A 20,949-nucleotide genomic window follows, 5' to 3' on the forward strand; every position below is an offset into this window, starting at 1 on the left:
CATATCAATTTTAGCCATAAAGTTTAGCACTTATTTTTCGTATCTTTAAACCACTAAATGATGTTGTAAAATTGAACAACTAGATTTATGCTAATAAATTTGAATTCAAACTATTTATCTAATGAATGATCTGTTATTTGTGTTATGTTGAATTGGCTAACTATATTTTTCATCTTGTTACTTCTTCAACTGAAATTTTGTAAAATAAGAAATTCATTAGGCGAAATTTGCGTTTTTACTGCTTTTAGACTGAAGATTAAGTAAAAATCAGTATACCTTCGTAGCATATTTTAAATTATTCTAACTGTTATATAGATATCAGATTGATGATAGAACTCTTTAAAAGCAATCCACGGATCAAAAATTCAAGTTTAAATTCCACAAAGATTTCAATGGACCAGTCAAAGCAGCAAATACTAGAAGATCAACCTACTTTTGATATTTTTGCAGATCCAACTGTCGACACCATTTCTCCTGATCGTAATACAATGAGGAAATCTGTGGATTGCTTATACTATGAAACATCAACTATTGAGTCTTTGAATGATTCTGGAGATTTGTAAGTGACAGTTTTGTGATCCTATAACTGGTTATTACTTATTTATTAAGAACATAGAACCTAATTATTAAAATTATCATATCTTTGGGTATGGTGCGCGGTTTTTAAGTGCGGCTATATTAATTTTTGAAAGTGTATCTTTATCAATAAATATTTATGAATTTGCTAACGGCATTTTTAATTTGTTGCATAAATTTAGTATTACTATTCTTTTTTTAATTTGTTATTGATGGGCGCTATTTGATATAATTTAATATGATTAGGTATTTACTTATTAAATCTACGTCTAATTACTTGATAGTGATTGGAGTGAAGACTGCAGTATCTTTGAATACGACATCGATCTGCTACAGAATGATCTTTATCAACAAGATCAACAACTAATCTATGGAAATGGTAATGGAACTTCACAGAATATAAATTTATTTCATCCCAATCAGTATGCATATGGAATAAATGACGGTCAAATTAATACACCAAATCCATATATTGAGATATAATGGACGTTCCTATTTTTTACATCAATATTTTGCAGCAGTATATTAGTACAATTATCTATTTTGATGTCTCTCTTTAAAACATGGGCGAGAATTTAATCTGGAAAAATCTATCTAATAAATCTAATATGATACAGCATCTGATCTTAAAGCCTTATTGGGAGAAATTTTTACTAACGTATTTAAGAATTATTCATCTGTATAAAGCGACTAATCATAACATTTCAATGATTAACATTAATCGTACATATACCATACATACAGTGTGTTATTTGTTAGTATTCCAGTTGTAGCCTAATCGTTGGGCTTCTTAAGTGGCAAATTTAATTATTCTCTTAGCCACATATCTCTTAACGCAGAATTTTATTTTAAATTTTGAATGTCACTCATAACTGATCATTAACGTAAAGTTTGCATTTACTGATGTGAATTTAATTCAAAGAACATGGTTAATGTGTTGCTTTCAATATCCTAGCGATTCGTTAAGCTAGATGGTAAAAGAACGATAAGTATACATTACCGGAAAGTAATCAATTATCAGCATAAAATAAGTACGAACAATGTATAGTTTAATATGTTGCTTGCAGTACTCTAGCTATCATTTAAAGCTAGATAATTAAAAAGTTATGAGTTTTCTTTAAGGAATTTGTATATGGCCAATTTTACATGACGCGTGTATTTACTGCCATGAACCTTAATAATTTGATCTTTCTGATCCAAACATGCCTTAATTTTCTGTTAAACTATCAGATCTAAATGATTACGGCTATTGCATAATATAACCATTGCAGTAGATAAAACAAAAATAGAATTAATTTTTTAATATAATAAAACTTATCTAATTTTAGCAATTTATATTCACAGTCTATAGCGGTAAAGCCTTTAACCTTATTTTCTACTTTCAGATGAAATTAATACAAATAAATTAATAGTCAGCCCAATATTCAACTTTTACTTTTATTTCAATAACTGTTTTGTTAATAACAAATTGTTTGTATGTTTAGAAATTATCTGCCACTAATAATTAAGTAAAATAATAATGTATTTTTTCCTCTATTGTGGGATACATATGATAATGAAGACCATCACGCTATCGCAAATAAAGATAATACCGTAATATTAACTCCAAAGCCATCTGAGAATAATAACGAGATGATCCTGCATGCTTCTATAATTACAATGATTGAGTTTTGTTTCAGGTTCAGTTTAGATGTTATTTTATTACGTTTCAGAAAGGGATAGACTGAGTCTATTATGTTACATATATCAGATATAAAATGACAACATACTTATAAAGTTCTGTCTAAGATATATTAATCAATTACATGCTTGTTTTAATACGGTTGTGAGGCTTTTTCTTTTGCAGGGATAATTCCCATTCTTTCTTAAAACGATTATACAATTGAATGCAGGCTCTTGCATCTTCAACTGATGAATGCTGACCAATTTGGATATCTAAACCTAGAATTTCTTTTGCTAATTTTCGTAATGATGGTGTATGGCCCTTGTTTACCTGACGAAAAAAACTAAAGGTTGACGTATCCCTGAGTCGCTTTTTTGGATGTCCTAACATTAATTGCTTTAGATCATTCTTGATAGCATGGCCAACCAAAGTACGTCCTTGAATAATTTCAAAGACTTCAGTTTGAACAGTAGCAAAATCAGGAGCATTGAGCAAGTTGTCAGCAATAATTCCGCTAACGGGTGTTCTATAATCGGTCACTTTCTCAATTGGCTTAACATACTTATCATAGATGGTTTCTCCATAACTATTAACAATTGAAACTCGCGCTAAAGCGCTTTCTTTTCCATCGTATCCAATTCCAACCATTTCACAATCCAAGGCAATAACTGCTGTTGTTTTTTTACTGTACAATGATAATATCGAGACGTAAATAAACTTGCCTACCGAAACTATTTAAACTACTTTAATCCATTACATTTAATGTCACAAGAGGTACCTTTCCTCCGCATTAACGGATTGTTCTGGCTGGGAAAGGACAGGAGTAACTGCCGATTGGCGTATTTGTTCACTTTTGGTCTGCATTTCAGCCATTTGGATGTCTTCATAATTGACATCGTCAAACCAGATCTGATTCTGGCTATTCTTGTTATCCTGTACACTATCATTTTTATGTTGATTTCCATGTGTATTTTTCTTCCAATTACCGCCCGATTTCTTACGATAGAATTTCTTAGGTATCTTCTCATCCTTTTTAGTTAGCTCCTGGAATATGAAAAAATATTCTTGAAAGATTTATTTCTTTATATTAGTAATCCAAGTGAACGCACTTGTCAATCTCAAGCTTGATAAGGAAAAACTTTTTGTCAGTATTGAATCTACTGTAAGCTAAATGTTTCAATCTACACCTTTAAATATATCATGCAGTTTAGAACTATCGAAGTTGTAATAATTTTGTATTACGCATTTCATACCCATTCAATCATTGACATGATTGTCTACAATAGTTTATTGAATTAAGAGAACATTTCGTACAAAATAACCTTGCCGTCTAAGAAGTAGGGTGATGAAACAGAATTTTAATATGATCTACGTAGTCAACGATGTATTCTTATTCATTTTTATCGTTTAATTCATTACACTAAGCCATTAAAATAAAAAATCGATTGGACTAGTCTCCTACGTCCATCTCATCGTCATCTAACTGCAGTGTATTACCGATGGTGGTTAGATAATGCATTCATCCTATCGTCTACTAACTTACACAATATACTGTACGGGATGACAGTTTCTGAAAAATCGGCTAAACAGCCAGTAAAGCAGCCAGTAGTTGACTAGTAAAGACAATTTGATGTACAGTACTCGACGAAGAAGTTGTTGTTGATTGATTTTACTTTGCTATACGAAACAAACAACATACAGTAGTACAGTGCGTGTTCTATAGCTACAACAGCCTGCGTACAGAAATGGTACTGCCTATTTTTACCAGCAATAGCGAATCTGCCTTGCACTGTACTTTGCTACTACCTTTTGTAATAGTTTCCAGTTATCCATTCCAGATTGTTTGTTCCTCTGCATGACTAACTGGATGCATTCTTGAGAAATTTTCTCTTTGGATGCCTCACTCTTCTTACTGTGAGTCCTTTTGCGACGATCTGGATTACGATGCTTGGATTTAGCCATTGCAATTTCTCAATGTCGACGAATGAAACTACTGTACTGTATATCCCAAAATAAGTCCACCAAAAAGTATCCACTCGATTATTTACAGCTAGCTAGGATGATCATCTGGATCAAGAATAGAGATAGAAACTACGTTAGTCAACCATGGCAAAATGCAGAACTGAGCATCAATATACTATGCAAGTTCTGCAATGCAAAGTTGCAGAATTGCAGCAAAAGTTGCAAAGGTATCGAATGGCCCAACAGCAAGGGCCAATTGGCCATGCGCGTATGCAGTACAGTACGCTACAGTGCACAGTGTACAGTACGACCCTACCTATCGAGTGCTAGTCTTATGTAGCGTTCGTGGATAACGTTCATAACAACTGTAGTGATATGATGAGAGAGTGCAGTACTACACGTTAAGTCTACAGTCTACAGTATTATAATTCATACTGTACAGTACGGTACAGTACGGAACGGTATAGTACGAAACGGTGCAGTACCATAAATCATCGTTCTTCGCATGAACAGTTACAGTACACTACACTACAGTACAGTACTGTACACTCTAGTTATTGTACTGTGGACAGGATGAGTACTTAACGTACTGCATTGCAGACTTTCGCTTCAAGAATCGACAAAGTCTTGGTGCCTCTTCCTGGCGAAAGATGGTAATTGACTTTTTGGTTGCTTAATTCTCATTCTCCAATAAACTTGAAAGTGTAAATTGGGAATCATAGTATGATTAATTGATAGACGTACATGTATAGCGTTGAGTAGTAACTAATACGGATGGAAGATACATTATGATAAGATCAAGTGTAAAGTTTGTACGCTCATCCTCTTTCCTCCTTTACCACGAATACACTAACTTATTTTGCTATATGAATTTTCTTATTCTCAAATATGTCCTTCAAAACTTCCTATTATGGCTTGGTCCAATCGGTAGTCTGCATTGTTTAATTTTCAAAGCTTACTAGTGGTGGTATTACTACTTATCTGCACGTGCGCCTACGTTCGCCTTCTGTGGCCACGATTACTACAAAGAGAACATACTGGGTAAATAACTATTCACTTAAAATGATAGTTCGTAAATGCTGTACGTAGATGCTTGAATCAGGTTGATCTTATAGTTCTGATGTAGGAAAGGAGACAATATTTCGTACTAGTATTGTAGCTATCGATAGACAGTTTATTTTTGCCATGATAAATTATAACATCCAGTCCGAATGGATATATAGAGTGTATTTAGGCTTACATACATACTCCGATCGTATGAATAGTCGTTTTACGCATATTTTCTCATGAACGAGCAAAACCCTAACATGATAGGAATGTACTGGACGTAGAGCGTAAAAGAGTTTAATTTACCTTCAATGCCTTTACTTGTAGTTAATATTACATCCTTAGCTTTTACCTTCTGCATTATACAAAAAATCAATCAAGTTATGTTGTAAGTGTATTATGTAGCTTATCAAAAATATAAATCATTACCACCGTTGATTTAGTACGTATTACATAAATTTAAAATGAATCTTTCTACTGTTCTCTTGCCAGTTCATAAGTTAATCTCTTGATAACGGTACATTACCATGCAAGCTGCCAATTGTATCTAAATCAGACATTCTTACTTTTTGTATGGCTGTCATTTGTTATTTTAGGTACCGAAATTTCTTTTGGAAAGCGGGGAGAATAGGTACATTGAATACTAACAACGAATGATAATGAAGTAGATATTCTTATGGGAATAAAGTTTCTGTGAATAACTATAGTGACTGATGCTCGTATGTCAGGGATTAATATAAAAATCGAATAGATAATCGACTTCCATTCTTGCTGCAATGTTATAACTATGTGTAACTTGATAATCAATATTTGCCTATACTGTACGAAAAATCGTTTGATAATGGACGAATCATTCAGCATGGATAGAATTCTTTATAATTAATTATTGAAATCAGCATTGATCAGTAATTACGAAGTATACAGCGTGCATACATTGTAAAATCGCACTGTTTATGTAGATTTCCATTTGATGAAGTTATTGCTATACGAACGTCAGTGTACTTGTATGATGATATGTAGCTGTAGTTTGTTAGGCATTTTGTACAACGATATGTTGTAGTTTAAATGAAGAGACTTTTAGAATGTTACTTTCTAATTGCAGGCGAGAGAAAAAGCCCTTATGTAGCTGTATTCTGTGTAGCAATGGCTGTTTCGATTCTCGTCCTATAGGTGGAATGACAAGGTTGATCATACGCAACTCGAGGGAATTAATGCTTGGACTCCGATAATGGGTTATAAATTTTGTAAACAGATCTTGTCCAAGAACGATTATAATCAACAATTTCACTGTTGCTTTTCGCATTATTAACAAATTCTGGCGCTAGCATTCAGATAGAATTATTTAAAATTTGTCAATTTAAAGGTATATAATTCTCGATCAATATTAATTCTAGCCACACCTTCATGCTATAAATATCGCATGATTTTTGTATCTGTCAATTCTGATGTTAATTGCAATGTCAAGTGTATATAATAAAGGAAAGATAGTTGGACTAGCCCTAAATCATCTCAAATCGTAGTTCACCGGAATTTGGATTGCAAGGAATTAGCTTGGACTTATAATATCGTACGCTGAAAACAGAAAATTAAAGTTTATTTACCGTAATGTTTAAATGAAATTACACGGCTCACAACGATATACCAGCAGTTGATAATTAATCGCAACCAGAACAATGCATCACTCATTTGGTATAAACTACATAAAAAAGTGAATTATACCTCTCTCTCAATATATAATTTATTAGCCCTTAACTATTAGCATAATTTTAATAAAAAGTAAAAAATTTATATACTGTACTATTGTGTATCCGTAAACATTAATATCCACAATTGAAACGATATGAAAATATTTCTCGACATCATATGATATTGAGGCCACCGCTGCATTTTGGTATGAGATCTCATCCAGTACTTTACATCTCCATCAACCAGTAAGGTTGTAAAGAATAATTGTAGGAAAAGGCATCTGTACATTTGAATCTTTTCAAATTCACTTATAATGCATAAACCGTAAAGTACATATGCAACAACGTATACCATTACTATAGAACCACCACCAGGCATATGAATAATAAGAGCTTTACGATCTTCCTCGCTATTCATCAGTAACCATGCACTGCTAATAGCGTAGACGCCGAGAGCAATACGGCCATAACGAAGAAGGTACTTGGTTTTGGGTTCTCCACTACGACGATCCGCATTAACGCCACCTGATATCATCACATATCCACCAATAAGACCAAGATTTCTTGCAAAGAGTCTGACCTTATGGTATGAAATGGGAAAGGCAATAAATGCGAGTTAAGGCGTAATTTCATCTGTAAGCTAAGCAGTGTCAATAACAATGTAGCACGTTGTTATGGAGTAATATTTGAATATTGTAACAGGCAGCTGAGGTAACTGCAGTATTATATAAAGATATATTTCCATTAAAAGTTGCGCTATAGCTCAAGAACTGGCAGTCTCAGTAGCTATGTAATCATACACTACATACGAGTAATACAGAGCGTTTCTCATAGCTTTACTCACACGCATATATATTAGAGTAACGCTGTATACTTGTATAGCTGGTAGGTAATTACTGCTACTTCAACCTTCTTAAATAGTATATTCTGCAATAACTACGTACTCATTACGTTGGCATTGGCTGATGCTATCAGAAGGTAGTAAAGTACAATAACCCAGTTGAAATACAACATTATGCACATCCGAAAGTATAATAGCTAGCATAGCCTAAAGCATTTATTTCATGATTCGGAATAATAATGATTTTTAGTTTTGTATCTTTCAACTATCTAAATTAAGCGTTTTATTTAATTCATACTCTAACGTATACTCTAACGTATAGGAATGTACTGCCTTGTACCACATGAAATAGCTGGTGTGATGACCTTGTCATCATGAAGATGACTCGATCTCAAAATGCAGCAATAATAAATTAATACACTGACCACATATCGTATACGTCTACTTATAAGGGCGTGTACTGTATACTCGTATACGCGTCCGTTTACTATACAAGTGTACATCAAGGTAGTTAAGGCATGCAAAAGACATTATTCAATACTTTTTGTACCATTCTATTTGCGTATTTTATTGCTAATATACGGTATTGCCCGGTTATAAGATATTAAGTATAACAATCCAGTTATTACGTCTATCAAGTACCTTCGTCCACTGGTGATATTCTGATCTTAATGGAGAGCTTTGAATAGTTAAGGATATCAAGAACAGTTGCGCTGCAAATATCAACGCACACATACGTTTTTGGATATCGAAGCACATTCCAGTACCAACAGCAACAGCTAAAAATAAATAACCGATCAGGACATGATGTGGCATGCCGTAATCTTTTTCTACATGAGGTTGGACTGAAAGAGTTAAGCAGATGAAAAAAGCTTCGAGGAAAGGATAACGTTCGACAAGAAAGTTGCCAACTCGCACCGCCTTTGCAGCAGGCACATCAAAGCCTAATATTAACATCTTCTCAGGTATTTTCAATCAATAAATATTATCTAACACAGAATACAATAAAGTGACGATAGAGGGAACAAACTTTACACTTTACAGTAGCACATATATATCTGTATATGTAATTGCTAGCTTCCAATATCTCAAAATACTGAAAACGGACAGTGTTGAAGTTGATTGTAATCCAGTCGACTCTTCGTATCAATTGAACTCCAGCACGAATCAAGAGCTCATACAGTGCGTCTTAAAGGCTGAGTACTGTATAGTGTGCAGTAGAATTTGGAAGGCTAAGTTTTCTGAATGACTGTCCGAAGTCCACACCTTCTGTAGACTCGAGACGCCGAGTCGCTGATTGTTTTGCCAAGGCCCAACAGGATGGGGAGGGGTATTTAGCCATAGAGTACAGTACAGTACAGTATAGAGGTTCATTAAAAAGAGAAAAATAACCGTCCGTCCATAGACTACTGGATGAAGCCTGGGCGTACAGTACTGTACAGTACAGTGTACAGTATCTAAAAAGGTCCATAAAACTGTGTGTACTGTACACTGTGCACTGTACCGCAAGTCCATAGCGATCGAGTGTTTGTTTAAAAATAGAACCCTGATCATCGCTATCACGCGTTTGCGCAGTGGTACGGAAAAAACATCAAGTCGAACCGTAGTGTAGTGGTAAAAGAAAACCTTCTATGAACTGTGGCGATCGGTGGGAGCGAACTAATTTCATAGCATTCGCTGATTAATTCGAGATTGAAGAAACGTTGATAGGTAAAGCTATTGAAGAAGAATGTCTTCGCCTTCAGATGAAGCTGTAGCCTGTACAAAGCGCCCTGCAGGTTGTAAATCAATCGAACAGTACTATAAAAAGTATCTAAAAATCTTCAATAGAGCACAGTCAACTCAGATAATTTTGTACTATCATTAGCACAGTGAACGTGCTGTAGCAGTATTTATTTATTTACTCTGACAACTTATCTTTCCTTCTTAGTATTAATTCCAGTTGAAACGTTAACTACATAAGGTCTTGCTTTCTTCTCAATTTATAAGATACTATGACTGTATAGTTGTCTCCAGAGTATGAGGATGATTGTATTTCGTATGGATGGTTGATAATTGTTATTAATAGGAAATGTACAGCAATAGTCATGCACACATACCACTTCATATTGTGGCGTTTTATGCTGTGATCCTGTTCACTACAGTAGTGGCAGATAGCCTGTAATGTTATGGATTATCGATTTAGGGTTATATGTTATGATACAGCGTTAGGGTGATATGCATGATGACATTTACTATATCCAATATGATCCAATGACTTTCATACAATCAATTTTACACTATACCATAGTCTATTGCCGGACACTTGAAATCATTCATAATGTACAAATGAGCACAGTGATAGCAAGGAATAAGGAAAGAATACATTAAGTATGACTGATAGTGTTGGTTGAAGTGGAAAAATACGAACTGCTTTTCTTATGCAGTAGTACAATTTTGCATTTACTAGAGAGTCATGCTGGTAGTTTTTAGTTCTTTTTGCGTACGCGGTACATATATATTGCATTCGGCTATGAAATAGGGCGGTGTTTTTCGAGTCTGTGTGCGCAGTAAACCCGTATGGTAAATCGAGTTTCAGCGAGTCCCCTGTAGCGCAAACTTTTAAAATTTAGTATGATGAAACATAGCGAAGCTTATAAGACTATGTTCGATAGATAGTACTTTTATACAAATTACTCCACTAAGAAAAAGACTAATACAGGATAGCAACCAATTTTACCGCTTGAAGTTTAGTTAATTTCAATAAGCGTTCTTTTACTGTACGTCTTGAATAACACAGTAGACTGACGAAAAACTCGAATCAGCCATTTTTTATATCTGTTCTAGTGTTTTTCTACTCATACAGTAGTGCTGTGTACATACAGATTTTACTCTACAAAGGCACGGTATCGGTACTATACCATGACTATACTACAGTATACGGTACTAGCGTAGTTTTTACCAGAATTTTCTGTCATTCCGTCTGTACAACGACGCCATAACAATTTACTGTCTGAGTAGCTAGCTGTACTGCGAGTGTGACCAAATTTTTCAAAATAGTCATTGATGATTATATATGTTAACTATAAACAGTCTCCAACTGCAAATTTTTTTACACTGCTTTTAGCTATTTTTATTTATTTCGCTGAAGATTTAAAAATAAAATAATTATATTGTATTGAACGTGTATACAGTACTGTACACTATCGCGATGCTTGAGTACCGGTTCATTCAGTGATGAGCATTCCAAAAAAATAAAATAGTTATATAATTCATATTAACGTATTTCTTACTTGTGATACGGGTGATGTGTTGATATTAAGACATACAATAGCCGATAGCGTCTTTTCTTGGTAACAGTTTATTTGCAGTTATATTCCTTTGCGGAGATGATTTGTAAATTTATTACTATCATACTCTACGTATCAACAGTAGGCGAATATTGCTTGTATGCCTTGCTACGTTGACTGCCTGCTGCATATTATTACCTCATGAGTATAAACGTTAACAAGTGTGCAATCTCATCCGAAATCATAGATACCGCTTTCAAGCAACAGCGTATGAGAGCTTGGAAGCCGATAATGACTACCGGTTCTGTTGTGCCTGCTTTCCTGATTGTCGGTGTAATATTTCTTCCTCTTGGTATACTATTCCTATTTACTTCAAATAACGTAAGTATGCTGGATAGATGGCAACGTAGAAATAAATATCGTTTTAGTTGTACTACTATTGATTGATGGCTGATTAATTAAAAAAATGGATAAAATTTATGTTACCATGCATTTCTTAGCATCCATATTTATGTGCGTTCTTTTAAATTTATGCCTAGGTCAACGAGGTCGTGGTTGACTATACACATTGTAATGCCTCATCTGTATCAAATTCATTGTATCTTACAAGTCCCGGAATGAGTTGTGCCGACTACATTCAAACGACTAATTTTACTGAAAATTGCTATTGTAATATAAGCTTTCAACTGTCATCAGCAATGACTGGCAAAGTTAGTATTAAAGCAACAATAGCGAAAAGCAGCGCTGATTTCTATAGTATAATTAATCTTCCCGGAATTCTAGAATTATTTATATTAAATAATCGGTATACAACTATATCTGAATAGGTATACATGTATTATGGACTAGAAAACTTTTATCAAAATCATCGAAGATATGTTCGAGCGCGTTCTGACTACCAACTTCTTGGGAATCCAACTTATACAGTTAGCGATTGTGAACCGTTTAGATATGCTAACGGAACAACCACTCCGATTGCGCCCTGTGGTGCAATTGCTAACAGCCTATTTAACGGTAATTGTTTTATTAGAGAATTGAATCTTAAGAAATGATAATATTTGGATGAAGTCTTTGATGCATTTCGCATCAATATATACGATAAATTGCCCTCGAAACAGTTTTAATTATCCAGAGCAGTGCATAGGTGCAAACTATATGCAGTCAATTATCGTAATAGTTCGCTCTAGTAACTTATCCACGTCTGTTTTGGATAAATTTGTCGGTTAGATAACTGCAAGTTCTTTTATATTTTTTTAAATTTTAAGCACATTAGGTGACCGTTAGATGCGTTAAATATGTAATTACTTTCTTATTTAAAAAATTCATCATACACTTTTAGATTCACTAACTTTGACGTTCCAGAACACTACTGGTAATGTCAATGTTGGATTAATTGACCGCGGTATCGCTTGGAGTGTTGATTTGAGTATTAAATATAACAATCCTACCGTACAGACCGGATTTCCATTAAGGTATGGATTTAATGGTACGGCAAAACCTCCTTATTGGCGTAAGCCTGTATACGAGTTAAGCTCTGACCCCAACAATAATGGCTTCAAAAATGAAGATCTCATCGTGTGGATGAGAACTGCTGCATTACCTCGCTTTCGTAAACTTTATCGTAAAGTAAATCACACTCAAGCAGGATTTGTAAATGGTTTACCAAGTGGAAATTATTTCTTCAATGTGGAATATAGTATCCTTTTCACTTTTTGCCATTTTGTACTGCATTAAATACTTCAAAATTAAGGTACATAATGTGGTAATGCCCTTGAATTATGTCCTCAACTGTAATATAATAGACTTTCCTGTGACGACTTTCAGTGGCAAAAAGCGATTGATACTATCTACGGCATCATGGCTGGGTGGTAAGAATCCCTTCCTTGGAATTGCTTACATTACTGTTGGATCAATGTGCATTGTCTTAGGCTTCCTGTGCCTATTCTATCATTATCAATATGCAAACAGGTAAATAGCATGCAATATTAACTTAATTTGCGGAGAATTTTGCAAAATCTCTTTTAGATCAATGTGCTTAGCAGCCAGCTTGCTAGACAATTAAACATATTATAGGCGCATCGGTATGAAAACCGCCCCTCGCAAAGAAAATAGTATAAGTTTTTTGCTACTGTAATAAATACTGCTGACATAAATGCAAAAAAGAATTTAGGCATACTAGTTTATAGTGATTAAGCATTAAAGTTAAGGGAAACTATGGCGAAATTAAGATAGCGGGATTATATGTACTTATAGCAGCCATAGAGAGCTATAATGCATTTAAGCTTAGTGCTTTTGGGATGTCTGGCGTTCGGAATTGTATCTTGAATTTGTATTTGTGGCTACCATGAAATTATATTTCCTTTCCATTTTATTTCAGACCTCGTCAACTGGATGTAAGCAGTCGCAATAGTTTCACTACTAGAAAGTCACAGACTTCTCACGATTTTTAGATAGCATAATAGGTTCAATTGTTGATCAGGCAACAATTCTCCGACATAACATTTGGATTAGTTTATAAAGCAAGAACTATAGTATATTAACAGTCAATTCTATTTTCTTTTGTTATCGGCCATAAGCTTGGCACAGGACATTACAGGCCCAGTATACTGTACTCTAATAGTTGTTTGCCAAATTACTGTAACGCCAACCATCAAATTTTAACATTGGACTAGATAGACTTAAAGTGGCTGTCCTTACGCATCGGCTTATTAACCTAACCTCCAGATCACTGCTAACAAATGATGAACCATTTACAAAGTGTGATAATCCTTAGTTTACAATTTCAGGCTTTGACATTATATGTGTAACTATTTAGTGTATACGTGATATCTTTCTCTTGCGATCGCCTTCGGGCGATGCAACTGTATGCATTATTGTATCCTTATCGATGCATATATGTAATAATGATTCAGCTAATATAGATTGTTGATGGTAGTTACAATTAATCATTTTGTTCATGAGTTCTCGTTGCGTTTTATCGGAATAATTGCAGATCTCGAACGGCGATCAGTCTATTAAATTGAAGACAATGTACTCATATAGCAACGAATTATGAAAATTTCTTGAACAATCAAACGCATCGCTTTAGTTAATTTACCAAAGTGTCTAGATAATTTTATTTTATGAAGAACATTTGACTGTATTTTCTACGTTTGTAAGCATTATAGCGTTTTGTATATGCTTATAACATTTCGGCGTCATATTTTCTGATTGTTTCTACACTACAAGTATGTTATAAATCGTATTAGTTAAAATTTAAATGCGTTCAACCATTTATAGACCAGTTAAAATGTGACGCTATCGAAACAATGATGCACACAGCCTTTCAACGTACATTTTACGCAGCATTATAAAAGGAGAAGTATCGCTAGCTTTATAGAATAGATCGAATACTTAATACTTAACTTGATGACTGTAATTAACCATGCAACAAGCTAGTGGATGACACATTTATGTTTCGGTTGTATTATATATATGCATATGCTATACAATATATAATAAATTTAAACATGTTTTGACATGACAAACCCAATAAAGGACATACATGTTATCGATTTGCGCAGAAGTCATTTTTGCGAGTCATTTCGTATTATCTTATAAGGTTAAGATCCATAATTTTATAGCTTGCTATCATCAGAAAATGCTTCACATAGGTAATTAAAATTTTAATCAGTAATGACGGCATAGCATAGCAGCCGATCAGATGATGAATTCTGTTTCGACTATGTAGTGATTTCAGCTAATCACAGTAGTTTTGTGTACAGACTTCTACTATTTCAAATCTTGAACTTTAGATTTCGAATTTTTAAATTTTTATATATTCATGCTGGATAGAGTTTTCAATGTGAAGTCGTTCATGTATTTCATGCTCGGAAACATTCCTACTGAAGGTTAATAACTTACTATAGTATTAAAAAGTGCATCCTTGTTACATAAGGACCTTTAGGAACTATAGTCTTGGCGGATTGATAACGGTTCGCAATCCTCGATATCAACTTAAAGTTGACAGCTTTATCCAACTAGGATGTTAGGCACTCTTTAACTCGTTAGAGCCGTCATTGAAATTCCTACTTTATTTTTGGTATTGTTGTATAAGTGATTAATCAGCGTTCTACTCGAGCCAATTCTTTAGTATTATTAGGTTAGGTTCTCGTTCACCTGTACAAGCTGTACAAACTCATATTTGTTAAAATGCAAAACTGCCGATTGATAAAAAAGCAGGCAGGCAAATTCTCACCGTTAAAATTATATTTATTTACGATTCAAGATAAAGTCAACTTGATCTCTTGATCTAGTGTAAAAGTTAGAATATAAAGTAAGATCAAGAAGCAGATTATGATTAAATAAATTTGTCGAGCAAGTATTAATAGGACCTTTAAAAAATGTTTTTATGTTTGGATTCAACTTGAATTGCAACTAAAGTAACAACTGATTTCCTTGCTCTGTGAGTGATTGCAGCTATAAACTCTCTGCTAGAATCTACCATAAAGAGTATTTAGCTATGCCAATACAGATATTTCCTAGAAATGCTAGCTATTTTAAAATGCGGATATGTAAGTTGATATTTTCAACATTACGATAAAATAGGTTAAGATATCATTTAAAAGTTTAAATTTTACATTAAATATCATTTAAAAGTTTAAATTTTACATTAAATATCATTTAAAAGTTTAAATTTTACATTAAATATTAGCCGGTCAGGTATCGTTAATCAAAAGCATTCAGTTTATGGATATAGCAGATTCTATTCTAGATTAATTCTTCAATAAATCAAGGTACAGTGTATCGCATTATGCTACACAGTATATACTCACCGAACGAATACCGCTGTATGTCTACATAGAGTCAGCGGCAACGTTGTTTAAAGTTATACCTATTACATGTATAACTGAAGTCGTTATTTACCGTAATGCTATCGAAAAAGTTAATTTATTCTATCCACCTTTTACCTATTATGGTAATCTTGACGGTGAAAAAATAGTTATTTATACTTTTCGTTCTTCAGCTATAATATTAATAAATCTCCACATAGCTGGAATAAAAGAACTCAAGATATGCCGTTATTTCATAGAAATAATTGCCAATTATAACCAATTTTATTCCTTATTAACTCTTTAGTCGTAGAAACTCCTATTTCATGTTTTTTTCTTACGTCTGCTCCCATGGCTATATGTAAATTCACAATATGATTATTAGACCAAAGAATATGAATATAGATTATGGATCCATGATTAATTATTATCTTACCGAGTAGCGCCAGCTTTAAGAAGTTTCTTTTTCAGTTCCCCTTTATTATGCATTGCTATCACATCACTAGCACCACCTAAGCATTCGCCATTTAAAAATACTCTAGGTACCTAATATTGTATGAGCACAACAAAATACATTCACTGCTTTTGCAAAATAATTGTGATCTTAATATTGGTAGGTAGCCATAACTAATCGGTAACTTTTCTTTCATTTTATTATACCGTAAAGTTATTATATGTAGCAATGATAACATTTACAACGCTACTATTACGAAACCAATTACTTGAGATAAAAAATTATTAAACATTTAAAAGCCAATCTAACGTTTGACTGTAATCGTAATCAAATTGTAATTTCATAACACTTTTAGCGACGTCACTATTTTCAAATTGAAGATCATGAACATGAATTGAAACACAAATGGTGCATCATTTTCCCTATTGTTAAAACTGCTTACTTTTATGACATTATAATTTTTTTTTGTTATAGGAATTAAATGTTATCCTGATTAATTATTTACCAATGAAACTATCTTTTTATTGCTAACGTCACTTCCATTAATCGACTGAAAAACAATACTCATTTACAGAAAAGCTCAACAACAACCACAAGATATTCTAGTCTTTAAATAATAGTAATTTTATATTGTCATGACAATAGTTCGTAAACATCTAAATTTCTCTGTACGGAAACCGAAATGCTGGAAATTGATCCATTTAAAATTAATTAACTGTAATCGTGTATAACTTATGCTTGAATGAAAGCCAACGAAAAATATTTAATCACTAATTTTTCTGTCGATACAAATTCGTATAAGATAGTTATACATGAAATGCAGTTGAAAGAGAGTCATTAAGGTACGGTAGCCAATAAGAAATGATGAATGAATAATATTCTTGCATGATACAGTATTCAAACACTAGGCATCAAGTCTTCCACGAAAAATTTTATCCACTTGCAAATAATATCCTCGTATCGACTTGTAATATGTTGAAATCTACGATATAAGTTTTTCAAAAGTGCAAATATGACTGTCATGGTACGCCGTTACTAATTAAGTAACTATAAATTAATGAATGCTTATGAATAGATAAGATAAGGTTATGTGCTATGTTTTAATGCGCTTGTAGCTGATAATAGGATGGTAGAAATGAGATAAAAATAGAAGTTGTTAGCAGTTAATTTACTGTAGGTTTATAAGTTGTGTTAATCTCTAAAAATTGAGCTGTATATGGACGAAGGTTAAGCGTCTTAACACCTGATAGCTTGTAGCTATCTAAGTCTGAGGATATCGACATGTATATTTAGTAATGGTATTATACTAATTAATGTAACTTGTAAAGCATGAATTCTCACTCGTTAATATTGGAATTCACTGTAGAAACCTATTTAAGCGCGTGTGTTTGTAGAATAAAGAAAGTAATTGCTCAAGAAACGGCAAGACTCATATCGTGAAGAATAGTGTAATAATTAGTCAGTTGTCTGTGGAGATCAGCCGAGAAATCGAGTTCTCAAATACTTCTCTCATAGAAACTGAAAGTACTGGGAGAAATAGCCCAAGTTTTAAGTAACTACACTAGAGTTCTTTACTTTCCTTTGCCACAAGTGAGGGTTGTGACAATGACATTATAAATATAGAAAATGACCAAATTCATACTAGGTACGGTATCTAGCCTTTATTTCCTACAACTAATTGAATGTCATATATCATCGTTATCGACACATTAAAATAGATTGATGTTTAGAGGAGAATGCCGGTACATTGTGGCAGAATAACAACGCTTATAGTGCTGAATCAAGAATTTAGGTAATATTACTGTCATTTCTGTACTTGTGGGCTGCTAAAGCTAAGAAATCATATTGGTGCTGATCCTACATTGTAGTGATAAAGAGTTAAAAGGCCAAAAGTTTCTACGCGAAGTGTTTTAGCGAGTTTAGTAATTCATATGCCTTCAAAAGCCATAACTATAGATATTGTTGAGCATGAAATTTATAGGATTTCACTATCTCTCCTGCTAGCGCCGTAAAGCAATAAAAACCGAAGAAAAATCGATATTATACGAGTACTTTACATCAAATAAATACTTGTATCATAGAAATATCGATTAGAACCGTTAAGAAGTAGTGTTTGGATAGCACTTGAGTCCGGATGTCTCTAGCTAGCAAAACAAGGACGAGCACACCACTGATCCTATTGTTATATGAGCAAAAGCTGAAGAGTTGTAGCATAGTTGCCTAGAGAAGTTAGATTAAATATCTTCTACAACGGCGGTATATGATTATGATGGTTATAGAACTATGACATGCCGTATAGTACTGTAGACGAAGGAAACAAACTAGGTCTCAGATCTATGGTTCCTTCATAAGGCTGTCATAAAGATAAAAATGGCATTCAAAATTGGGATATGTTACTTACTTAGTGCTGAAGAATTTCATCTGAGTACTATAAATTTAGCAATGATACTCTTACAAATATTATAATCGTATTAGATAGAGTGGGCATTTAGTCAGATTTTTTCTGTATAAATTGGAAATGTGAATCTTTAATTTGTCAATTTAATGCTATTTTCAGCACAAATAATTAGCCTTAGCGACTGTAAAACTGTTTCATATTCAATTTCAGCTTCGAAAATAAGTACAGATGCCTCAGATTAAGCATATCCATAAAAGATTATTCGAATTATAGATGATGATAGCACGTGATGTCAATAGTACTTTAAGTTCATATAAAATTCCTTAACAGTTCATACATCTTATAAAATCAAGATTTTTCAATAACTACTCGTTTTACTCCATAAACAGCTTTTTCTTACTGTTAATACTGACAGCATAGCCATATGAATAAATGCCTAAGCAAAATATTAAAGAGTGAAAAGGTCGCACTGGAGTAATAGATGTGAAGAAAAGCGGCGTTAATTTTTAATGGGCCCTAGCGCCTAATTTCTAGTATCCTCAGTTACTGGTTGAAAATTAATATTAAACTATTTTGTTTTCCTGGTGTATCGAATTAATTTCATCATAAACTTCTATATTGGGATACGTATTGATTCCACTATATATATTTTAGTCCCTTGATAGTTAATTTACCATAGCAGTCGATTCTCTTGCAAATTAGTCTCAGTGTGCGTTCTCTGATATTATCATTTACAGAGTACTCATGGTTATTATTCTACGTTTTCTACCTTAGCCAATCAGAAGGTTTTCTAAATTTTAACTTTCTTTAAACGAATGCTTGAATAAGTATTGCGATAGTAATAGCGAGTAGTTTTAATGAAATATTTCGTATGTGCACAACATTAAAATTGCCGTCTTGAAATCGATTACGGCAGAAACCTTCGCTAATACAAGTAATTTCGGTTAAATTTACTCATCAACTTGCATTCCATTTTTCTGTCAATTTTACTAGAATCTAGTTATCAACGATTATAAGGTAATTTATAAGCATTTTTGACTCAGCCAGCTTGAATTTAATTACGTCATGTTTGGAAATAATATTGATTGTAGAATTACGATGATTTATTAAAGTTACTTTCTACCAAATGTTATTGCAACAACTTGGTCGAAAAGACTAGAGCAAAAAATTATTTATACTAATTATAATTACTATATTTAAATGGATACATTCCATCCGAGGAGATACGGCTTGATTCTCTTTCTGGTCATTTTCAAATAATATGCTTATTGAAATCATGTCATGAAGGAAACTATATTTTTTTTAAGAGAATTCCAGGCAAATATTAATTCTCCTTTAGAAATAGCCTGCCGTTGTTATGATTACATAGACACTTCTTATGGTATATCCTTTAAATTGCCCATCTTCACCGTGGTAGACTGATGAGTATAAAGAACGATAACAATTTATACAATACTATTTCTATTTCTAACTTGTTTCGGTGGCGATAAGTATTTCTTCAGTAAAAATTAATACATTGTTATTACTAATAGCCCAATATAAAATGTAAAGCCATAAATGATATCGTTAAGACTATGCACATTAAGTTATTGAAAATGAAGATATTTCATTAAGATAAAATACTGCAGTTCTGAATTTTAATCCAAATTATAATACAAGGAAAACAGAAAAGTACTACTCAACAAAAAAACTTTAGATAATTAATAATTGTGTCATGTTATGTTTCTGATAAATTTAGTTTTGCAAAAATGAAAAAACTGCTCTTAGGTTGGTAATTGTAACTTACCGTAGAAGCTCCAGTTTTTTGTTGTAAAATATTTTGTATCCTCCTTCCATCGCCACGTAAATCTAATTCGATATATTGACTTCTAACCGATAATTTCTTGAATAACGCTTTAACGTCATCACAGTATGGGCAATAAGTTTTTGAAAAAACTACTACCTTATGCTTTGCTATGGCATTCTCCACAAAGACTTCCTCAGTTGACTTTGGATGGATTGATTTTTTCGATGAAAAGCATCCCATAATTTGAAATATTAATAACTAACTATTTAATGATAATGGTTTCTCTTTCGTATGATAGTTTTACGTCCAAAAAAATGATCAAAAACTATACTTTAATATTTCTATTTTCTGCTTTAATTCAGGAATTCTGTACGATAATTTTAAGAAATTGCGGCTTACGTTTAGTGTGACTATGTGCTTTAGAATGGGAAGTTTTAATGGGCACAACATTAAAAAT

The 20,949-nt window shown here is 33.1% G+C and overlaps 4 protein-coding genes across 4 annotated transcripts; 1 reads left to right on the forward strand and 3 right to left on the reverse strand.

The window, feature by feature from the left end:
- Positions 1-2,377: 2,377 nt before the first annotated feature.
- TRIADDRAFT_19790 (uncharacterized protein) lies at positions 2,378-2,923 on the reverse strand (the record flags this gene model as incomplete). Its single annotated transcript, XM_002108700.1, has 1 exon — positions 2,378-2,923. A coding segment is annotated over one exon (546 nt), but the record flags the coding sequence as incomplete, so codon positions are not given.
- Positions 2,924-7,045: 4,122 nt separating this feature from the next.
- TRIADDRAFT_51994 (uncharacterized protein) lies at positions 7,046-8,731 on the reverse strand (the record flags this gene model as incomplete). Its single annotated transcript, XM_002108701.1, has 2 exons — positions 7,046-7,513; positions 8,417-8,731. 2 exons carry the CDS (start codon positions 8,729-8,731, stop codon positions 7,046-7,048), a joined length of 783 nt encoding a protein of 260 aa, XP_002108737.1.
- A 2,513-nt stretch (positions 8,732-11,244) lies between these two features.
- Positions 11,245-13,015, forward strand: TRIADDRAFT_19365 (uncharacterized protein; the record flags this gene model as incomplete). Its single annotated transcript, XM_002107936.1, has 5 exons — positions 11,245-11,424; positions 11,583-11,753; positions 11,871-12,057; positions 12,383-12,739; positions 12,846-13,015. 5 exons carry the CDS (start codon positions 11,245-11,247, stop codon positions 13,013-13,015), a joined length of 1,065 nt encoding a protein of 354 aa, XP_002107972.1.
- A 3,271-nt stretch (positions 13,016-16,286) lies between these two features.
- On the reverse strand, positions 16,287-20,732 carry TRIADDRAFT_18842 (uncharacterized protein; the record flags this gene model as incomplete). The annotated part of the gene is made up of 2 exons (XM_002108702.1): positions 16,287-16,400; positions 20,493-20,732. The coding sequence occupies 2 exons, from the start codon at positions 20,730-20,732 to the stop codon at positions 16,287-16,289; spliced, it is 354 nt and encodes a 117-aa protein (XP_002108738.1).
- Positions 20,733-20,949: the final 217 nt, after the last annotated feature.

This window comes from Trichoplax adhaerens, genomic scaffold, assembly GCF_000150275.1.
Source record: "Trichoplax adhaerens TRIADscaffold_1 genomic scaffold, whole genome shotgun sequence".
Classification (NCBI taxonomy): domain Eukaryota; kingdom Metazoa; phylum Placozoa; class Uniplacotomia; order Trichoplacea; family Trichoplacidae; genus Trichoplax; species Trichoplax adhaerens.